This window comes from Rhea pennata, chromosome 4 (genome assembly GCF_028389875.1).
Source record: "Rhea pennata isolate bPtePen1 chromosome 4, bPtePen1.pri, whole genome shotgun sequence".
In the NCBI taxonomy this organism is placed as follows: domain Eukaryota; kingdom Metazoa; phylum Chordata; class Aves; order Rheiformes; family Rheidae; genus Rhea; species Rhea pennata.
In genome coordinates, this window is record NC_084666.1 from 70804802 (window position 1) to 70814912 (window position 10111).

The 10111-nt window shown below is 38.0% G+C and overlaps 1 protein-coding gene across 1 annotated transcript in view; it reads left to right on the top strand.

Annotated features, from left to right (window-relative positions):
• Window positions 1–2321, top strand: part of SNCA (synuclein alpha) — a 75252-nt gene extending 72931 nt beyond the window's left edge. Inside the window, exons 5-6 of the mRNA XM_062575029.1 lie at window positions 49–138; window positions 1726–2321. Coding sequence (XP_062431013.1) covers window positions 49–138; window positions 1726–1758 — 123 coding nt within the window. The 3' untranslated portion in view covers window positions 1759–2321. The remainder of the gene's footprint in view (window positions 1–48; window positions 139–1725) is intronic.
• The last annotated feature ends 7790 nt before the right edge of the window (window positions 2322–10111 follow it).

The following is a 10111-nucleotide window of genomic DNA, read 5'->3' on the forward strand; positions in this document are numbered from 1 at the left end:
AAAAAAAAAAAAAAGTCTGTCACTTCTCTCTCCCTCCTTTAAATACAGAATGAAGATGGTATTCTGCAGGAAGGCATGGTGAATAACACAGGTGTTCCTATGGATCCTGAGAATGAGGCTTATGAAATGCCTCCAGAGGTAAATCTGTTGTGGTATTTTCTGTGAATAAACACAGGTGCCTGAGAGCAACTGCATGCCTGAGTGATGCTAATACGTGGAAGAGGTCACTGGTGGGAGACAGGAAGGCGATTCTGTGCCCTGTGCTTCAGAGCACAGTGGGGCACAGACAGGACGGATGTTGTAAGCATCAAGGAAATAGCAGAAATGTGATCTCTTTGACCAGGGTCTCCCAGGAGCATAGCGCTGGGAAATGGAAAATCTGTTGTGATACTTTCTTTGTAATGAGGATATTTAGCAGGAGAATATTGTGTGCATTTTGGAAACACTTGTGCCTCAATTTCTGAAAAACCCCCAGGAAGTACCTTTTTTCATTCGATGGGGAATATAGGGAAAAGCCAGATCTGTGCAGATTCTTTTAATAGCTGGCCATTTAACATATTTCATGTTTTGTAAAGTGTGGTAATTCATGATTATGCCCTTGGGGTAATGTAATTATGGGAATAAATTATTTGGTTGTTTTTCATGAACCAATACTGATCCTACTGTATAAAATATTACTATAGTGTCTCGAACTGCAATGCATGAGTAATTGAAGTGGCAGGTTTACAGAAGTACAGATAATTAGGCTGAAAATAAGAGGCATAAAAGACTAAGCCATAACCCAGTAAAAGACTTGAATGTATGCTTGACTATTAATACGTTGAATATCACTGAAATTAATGGGGCTGCTCGTGTGCATACAGTTAAATACACATTTAAATGATTTATTGACTTGTATGTGGAGCACCTTGGAATACTGTTCAGCTCAAAGGTGGTACTCCTTTTGCAAATGAATTGCTGTGGGTGGTGCCACTGAGTTCCTGACAATCTCAGTGGGACCAGAAGAGGTCTGTGTGCCACTGAATGAGTTGGATCCAGTTCTGTAGTGAAACAAATAATATACCTGAAATTCATTTGTTAGCAATTGACATGGAAATAATGTTTACCTGCCTCTGGTGACTAAATAAACCAGTTGGTAGTAAACCAGGTATGGAGTTTCACTGTGGACCCTTGTAAGAGTTTTTGGTCCTGATTCTTTAAGAGCATGTTCATGTAATTCATTGTAAACAGACCTAATGTCCTCGTTATATATATTCAGATATTCATGATCCTTAGAGTTGAAGCACATGGCTAAGGATTTTACTGGATCCAGGATTATGTGTAACAGCTTGCTTCCGCCAAACTGAACAAGATTTGGTGGGGGGGAAGCTAAAGGACTGCTTGTGTGTGTTACTCATACAGCAAGCTGATTTCCACCCGCCCCCTTCCCTGGACCCTTATTCTTGCCGGGGAATTATCCACGAATTCATTGCTGAGAGTCATTTTGGTAACCGACACGAACTGAATGGCCCGCCAACCACTGTAGAAGCCTAATTCTTCTGTAAATACCATAGCTTCAAAGATGCATTTTCTGGAAAATGTGAGAAAACAATAAATGGCAAGTTTCTGATCGCATGAAAATCAGCAGTATTTTGGTATTGAATCCACTATGAATAGAATAAGAACAAAAATAGGATGCATTTATCTACAGTATTATTAGCACTGATTTTTTTCTCTCCTTATTAGGAAGAGTATCAAGATTATGAACCTGAGGCATGAGAATGCTTTCCTCCTTTATATCTCCTGAAATCCACTAACAGAGACGTCCCATCCTGTACAAGTGCTGAGTTCCAATGTGCCCAGTCGTAAAATTTTTTTACAGTTTTTACAGTGTATTTTGAAGTCTTCCATCAGCAATGATTGGAGTATCTGTGACTGCATCTGCCTTGTTTTCAGCATTTCCCTCCTGCTGAAATGAAAGCTGGTTGGCAGGGTCATTGTTGTGCTGTGGATATTGTGGCTTCAAGTTTAAAAGTTAAGAAAATATTAAATAAAAACACCTAAGTGTCTACTGCTTATTTCTAACTCTGTATATGTTTTGTTGATAGGTTGTCAGTAATTTGGTATTGTTTATGATACAAGATTTTTGTTTCCTTGATCATTCTTTCTGTGCAGAAATGATTTATCGTGAGAGCTTTATATATGCATATGTATTTTATATATATATAAATATATAAGTAATTGAGCATGAACTATGCACCTATAAATATTAACTGTTGAAATTTATTGTTTTGTGATGTGTTTTATTAACTTGTGTCTGTAAATAATGGTGTTCAACTGAAGCGAATAAAAAATAACCCATTAAAAATGAACTTATAAATTAGTGATAATTTATAATACCTTATTTCCTTTCCAAGAGCACAGGTTAAATAATTCAGGCTATGTTGCTTCCTGTAAGGAAACAGAGCAACAAAACAAACACAAGCCCAGTTTACACCAAAAGCAGCATGAAGGATTAGAATATCAGCACTAGTCCCTCAGCTCGAGTAAACTGTTGATAAATCAGATGTGTTTGTAGAGCTAATAAACTTTCAGTTTTAAAGAGAACCTAAGAAAAAATGAAGTTGTTAATGATGGATGCAACAGATTATCAGGAAATTGTGAGGTTCTTTGAAGAATTATTATTTCAAAGTGGTTAAAATACTGGGATATGGGGATACCAGAAAAGTGATGGATTACTTGCAATGAATGTCTGATATACAGTCTTTTTTCAGAAAAAGTAAGTCTACTGCCTGTTTTTAAAGACAGTAATTTTAGTTGTTGTGCTTCCTGGATGTTTTCCCATACAGTGAAAGGACTTAAACATAAGAAGGAATTTTTGCTTTTCTCATGTTTTATTATCTGCTGTTCTATTATCTGCTATTCATTTTGGATCGAATGTTGCCTCTAACTTGAATGACATAGTGTTTTTTTTAATTTACCATTTTCTAGTCATAGGTAGGATTCTGAAGCTGCCTGAGAGCTTCCAGTATTCTGGGGCATGGATCTTAGAACAGGTAAATACCATTTTTTTTTTTTCATTTTACAGATAGGGACACTTAGGCACAAACAAATAGCATATTTTGCCCCTAGTTTCACTACATGTCACTGGCATGTACAACAACACACAAGTTTCCTGAGGCTGAAGTCTCCAACCTGTTCTCATACTGAGTTCCTATATGACTTCCTGCAGTCTTTCTGGTATTAACATGTCCAGATCTTTCCAGGTATGCACCCATTCCAACTGAGTATGGTGAGAGCTAATGTGATAGTACTATGATTCATAATCGCATGAGCATACTGGTTTCACTGTGCAATGCAAACTGATGTTTCAGTTTCGTGTGCTTGTCATCCTCCAGGTTATTTTAGCAGCCTTGTATTTCTAAGGAAATACATTCATTTCAGAAGTGTTGTTGTCAAGCTCTTTTTAAAACAATAAATCCTCTTGGTCATTTCAAACCATTCATGAAAAGTTTCATCAATAATTAAATTGCTTAATGAAGCTTAGATTCCTACGCTTTTCTGCCGAGTTCTTCTGTGATAATATGCAAGAGCGCATTATTGATTGCTCTCCTTCTCCTTCATAGACCACACGTGTCAAAAAAAAAAAATCTTGAACTGTACATCTCTTTAATGTTGAAATTTGTTTTGATGTCTCAGCAGCAAGTCTATTGATTACTTCCATAGCAAATTGATAGCGGGACAGGGAATAATGTAAGATTCCAGTTTTATAATTACTAATGTTGTATATAATATATGTAAGTGTCTTTCTCCTTTAGCAAAAGGAATGGGGAAGAAAAACAAAAAGCCCACTGCTGTAGTATGATTTCCCAGCATGCTAGCAGAAACTTTGGGCCTCCAAAGGCAACAGTGAGTCTAATGAGACTAGCCAGGTGCCTGCTATGTCAAGAAACTTTGGAAATAGCAGATATAATTATATATTTCTCTGTCTTCGCTGGTGCACAGGTCTGGACTGCTTTATTGTTTCTATATTAAGGAATCAAACCATTTTGTTGCTCAGGTGCTGCAAAGAAGTCATACACTTGAATAAGCTGTGGGGAGCAGTATGTTATATATAAAATGTATATATAAATTGACCTCTGAGACAGGCTTCTTGTCTCAGATTGTAATAGCTGATTATTTTCTAAGTTAACATCAGCAAATCATTTATAGTTTTCAGGTCATTTAAGATGTACCATAGGTGAGAGGTTTAGTTCTCATTCCTCTTGCAAACATGGCCTCAAATGGCCCTGAGAATCCATGAGACCCGGTGGTTACTATGGCAGCAGTGTGATGCAGCGCTGTGGTAACGAGCTGCATTTTAATTAGAGTCCTTAAGGGCTGTGTAACCATTCTCTTCAGGTAAACCGGAGGCTATTTTGTCTTATTTCCTGCAGTGTGATGAACACTGAAATTTGAACTGCAAATGTCAGAACTGCTGGATGCTATTGCTGAACTAAACAGAAATTGTTGTATTCAGATATAAAAAGTGTCTGCCCTGGGTATTAAAAATACTGTTTTGGTAATGTTTGCTTAAGCAATTCCTGCCAGAAAGGAATATGCCTAGATTCCTTAGGAATCCAGATTTAGTTGAAACTGAAAATGATCTTCTGTCCTCAAATTATGAATTATGAGTCTCACTACATCCCAGTCCTCCAGGCAGAATCAGCTGTTGCTTTCTTCTATTTTGACAGTTTTAATTGGTCCTATAACTGTTCATAATTAGACATACTGTAATAATGTTTTTATTATTGTAAATCATAGTATTAATGCTTGTTATATGCCTTTGGCATAATGAGTTTGAAGTGACTGTATGTGTCAAAGTGATATGGTGAGAAAATGCCCTCCTTTCCTCACTAAGAACTTCCCTTCATTCCCTCAGGACAATAATAGGCAGTTAAGGTAAATTATGTTGTCCTAAAACTCAAGGAAAAACCTGCATAGCTATCTTTAAGAAGCACCTATTTTTCTTTTTGGGTGATGTGCCTGCTTTTGTATTTGAAGTTCCTTGTCCATTAAAACATCTCCACACTCCTAGTTAGGGAGAAAACTCTTCTGGCCTGGTTCATCTTGCTTTTTATTGCTTTGGATACTCTAGGCCCAGTGGTTCTTATACAAAAGCATCTCATGTGAACAGTAGGTCAATAAGCTACATCAAATTCAGAGTAGAGACTGCCGTCTTCAAGACCTGGGAGATGGGAAAATTCAGAGCTGGGCATTTAATGGCTGAAACTCTTCCAAGAGCACAACAGTAGTCAGGTACAGAACAGCTACCTACAGATATTCATAAAATATTAATATACCACACAACTATTTAATTGCCTCTAGGTTCAAGCCAAAGCTCACTGAAACCAATGTAAAGATTCCTACCAACTTCAAATGAATGTTAATTCCTATAGCTCCAATATACATTTGCACCTCTTGTACAAATTACACCTTGCAGCCTGTACTGATTTGTTGAGTTTTGAGTTCTTTGCAATTGTTGAGGGGAGAATAACTGTTGAAATTTTTGTTTTCTAGGGTTTTCTGAACCACTGGCTCTGCAGCACCTTTTGTCAGGTAGGTAGTGCACAGTGTAGGCGATATTACAGGGTGCTTGTCCTTAACGCAGTGAAAAGTAAATTGAGTCTTTTTTTGTTGACTTACATGATTTTGGATGGTTCCTGGTACTTGACTTCAGTTTGCGGAAAATTTAGAGTTGGCAGAGATGAGAACATTGTCTCTGAACAGAGTTTGTCACAGTTGTAAGAGTAGCAGTAAATCAAACCTTAAAATCCTATGTCTGAGTCCTCGTCCAACTTTCTCAGTAGTGCTATAGTCTTACACACTGGCAGAATACCGTACTGTAGATGATGCACTGTAAAATGCTGTACCCTGGATGCTGGGCTTGAATGGAATAGTTTCCTTAAGTATTGCAACCCTGGAGGTTGTAACCATAGTCTCTGCAAATTGATACTTAATTACATATTTATGCAAACTAAATCTTTGTCTTCCGCACTAGGATAGCTTGGAAGGTAAGTGGGAGAGGTCTGATGGTTCTCTGATTATACTACTGGATTTGGGTTTGATTTCAATCCCCACAAGGCTCCCAGTGACTTTGACTAAATTATCTGATATTCTTTGGCCCCCAGTTTGTGGCTTTCAGTATTACTGGAAATGATGGTAGTAATGGTCTTTATAGCATATCATTCTGCTTGGATATTCAAAGGTCTGAACCAATAGCATCTGTTTTCATATAACCAGTCTTATTTTTGAATTAGAGTAACAAAAAAAAACAAATGAAATTTTAACCTTTAGTATCTCCATGCTGCATTTTAATGGAAAATATCATCTATTTAAAAGCAGACATACACAACCTTTCTCAGCCTGCTTGACATTTAGTGTGTAACTTGGGAGGCTTCTCTGATCTAAAAAAGCCTAGCAGATGGAGAAACAGCAGGTGAGACCTCAGATGAGACAGCTAGAAGGTAGCAAACAAGATGGGAAACTAGGTCAGGAGAGACTTCTGTGTTGGAAGAAATGCTTTGGAAATGTTTTCTCCAGTGGAGACAACAGGAGATCTGTTTGAGAGACTAGAGCACCCATGTGTTTCTGATTAACTTAAAAAATTTAACAAGGAGAATGTGTGACTGGGGAGCTGCTGGGATGTATGGATCCTTGCACTTTACCTTGACTTTGTCTTCCTCTCTACTCAAAATTTTTTTCCATTTGTTTCTTTATCTTAGTTAAGCTACATTTTCAGACAGGGTTATGTTTTACCCTGTCCCCATTGCCAGGTGTCAATTTTACTGGGAAATCTTATTCCCAGTGTTGTTAATGTATTTTGATGAGGCTGTAAGTGTGCCTAGAGCGCCAGGGTTTAATCTTTGACCCTCTCTCTGATTTGAGGAAAGACTACAGCTCATGTCCTCCTCCAAGATGCTCCCACGATTATTGTATCCTGAGACATGACACGATACAGGAACTATGCATGAAGTGAAGCATGGAGACCGTTTTTTTTTTTTTTTTGTTTGTTTGTTTTGAGGAAAGACACTGTGTCTGTTTTAAGGAAGGCAGAGTAGGAAATCAGAGAAGCAAAAATAGATGTGAAACCCTAGCTAAGAAATCTGGCCGTCATCCTGCTCTGCCCTGCCTCCCTCCCCTAGACTCCACTTCTTGTTTCAGGGACTAACGATAAAAAATAGCGTGGTTTTATAATGCTCCAAGGGGTACCTCAAGTAAATTCCAAATAGGGCTGCTTTGCTTTCTACAAAGCAAAATTCTCTTGCTGTCTGGGGAGACCTTGCTTTTTTATATCAAATTCCCTTTCCTGTTTTTCTGCCACCTGAAGTCCTCAGCACAAAGTAAAAGCAATTGACCAAGGGACTGTTCTAGACTAATAAATATAATACAAAGTATGAAAGCTGATTTTATCAATCTAATGCAGAGAAAAGAGAATTCTGCAATGCCAAAGAAAAGGAAATTGTGCAGTGCTGATTGCTATGCTCTGTTATTTGATTCTTGGTTTACTCATGGATTTCAATTGTATGAAAATGAAGCCTTGCAAAAATAACAAGGATGGTCATCTAATATTAGCAGTTGGTAAGATAGCCTTGTGCTGATTCAGTTACATTGCCCGTTTTCCAAAGCGGAAAAAATTCCTACAAGGAGCAATGATGGGAGGAAGACAAGACTCTGCTGTTGAGTGGAACAGAGCAAACCTGTTAATGGTGAAATCATAAAGGCCAGTAATTTACAAATGCCACATTATATGGCCAAAAATAAATGGAATCCGTTATCTCAGTTCACTAAGTGACAACAGTAATTGGCAAGGAAATGTGATGGCAGCCCCCAGGAAACGCTTTGCGTAGAGGGTAACTAATCACATTGTGCTGGGATTTTGTAACAAAAGCGATGTAAATAAAAGCCTCTCCTCCCATTTATTCAACCTCCTCACTCCAAAATCTAGTTCATTCTTGACCCAGAATTGTAACAAAGCGGTGATATATTTCATTTGAATAATTGAATACTCTTAGGTGTGAAATAAATGAAGGTGAATTCAAAGCCTTTAATTTTCTTCTCCATTCTCAGTTTTATGAAAGCTGAACAAATTCAAATGTGGTAATTCCAGTCTGTTAGTCTGTGAGAAACAGTTGCAGTGCACTAAAAGGACAGATCTCCTATATTAATGCGTTTCATGGACAGATGGTTTTTTCCTCTCATTAAATAGGAGTTTTTCAAGGCCTGCATGTTTATAATCTGGTCTGTTGTTGACTGTACCTGATGGAGAGCTGCAGGGAGCTCTGTTTGAAAAACGTTTGAAGAAATGAACGGAGTCTCTGGAAGCCAGATCGTTATTTCATTTTTTTCAGATTTCCTACGTTTTAGAATGTGCCTAAAATCAGATTTTACATATCCGTATGGGAACTGTCATGGATAATGTTGTAGATACTTTTTTTTTTCCTGTTTGCGGGGTTGCTTTGAAAAAGCATCCCCCCTTAGAAAAGTGTCTATCTTGGTGGACATCATGGTGTTTTTACATATATAAATATATACAGATACATACATTTCTTACTAATGGAGGGATACTGTGTGTGCATACATACATGTGTATGTATGGGCATTACTATTAAGTTCAATAGTGTTGGAATTGTAATAATGGTCTTCCTTAGAGGTGAGCAGATTATCTCAAATTTAAGGAGCGCATTTTTAAGGACATTTAATACAAGCACTGGGTTATGTATTTAAAAGCTTCCATGTTCTACCCTCACAATTAACAGGCCAAGTCTTCATCAGGTTATCAGCCAAACTGAACTACATAATTCAGGAGTGGGTTGTCCTCACAATAGTGCAGGGTTACCAATGTAGTTTGGTCCACATAACCACTACAGTGAAATTTGCTATCTTAATAAAAATGCATTGTTGCCATTATGCTTCTGGACTTGGTGCTCTTGATACAGCTGTACCAGTCAAGAACCATATTTATTCACGTCCCCGTTGTGTTTATTGCTTTTTCAGGGCCTAAAAATGCTTGTTGCAACGCCAGTTTCACTTGACTGCACATGATAATAAAAGCACCCTGCCTGGAAACTCTGGCTTTTCCTCGCCACATGATAGCCTTCTTGGCAAGATTTTATTATGTAGACATGGCCTTCTGCTCTAAGGAGACTTTTTTCTTCTTTTTTCCTGTTTTTAACCACTGACTGTCAGTGGGATGTTGGCTTCTGTGCAACCATGAACAAGTTGCTCATGTCAACTGCTCAAACTCTTGTGTTAAATACAGTGTAGTTACTCTCTCTTTCGTGAAGAGATAAGCTATGGTGCTTAAATAGGGGAAATTATTTTGAAGTCAAATATATACCTGAGTAGATGAGTATTAGCAGAGCAGCCATGTCCCAGCTGTGTCAGCTTTTCTCACAACTCATGCAGAATCTACAATGGAAATTCTGCCTGCGGTGCCTGTATGGCGCCTATGAAAGTATTAGCTTGATTGCAAGGCAGCTTTTAGGGGGTGTTAGCTGGCTGAAACAAGTCAATTTTCATGGAATCAGATCAAAAGTGCAAGTTGGCAGAGGAGGGTGGGTAGATCCAAAAAATGTCTGGACACTGAAGGGGATTGGCAGAGGGAGGAAGTGAGAAAGAATTGGCTGTGAGAGAATTGTACCTTGGGGAGAAACTGCCTCTAACTTGTTGATAAATGACCTGTATATTTTCTCTCTTTAATCACTTTATCTTCTCTTATGTTAGAAGATTGTTGGAGGAAAGGTCACTGTCTGTTCTATGACTGTTTGCTGCCCAACAAAACGGGGCCTTAGGTATTACTGAAACATAACTAAAATATAAGGATAATACTACTAAATTGAAGGTTCATGAGCCAAGTATGTTGCCTCTAGAGACCCTTTTGAAAACTCTATGTGGATGCTGTGGGTGGTGTTTGTTCAGAGTTCAGCTCTCTCAACCCCTGTAGGCCACTTAAACTCTTCATAAATTGTTGTCTGGCTTCCTGCTACCTTTCTAATTACTGCTGCTGAATGCAAAACACAGGTACTGCCATGTAAAACAAAGTTTGTGTTTAGTTAATTGTAAAGAATGCTGGTATTGTTTAAGGTGAATT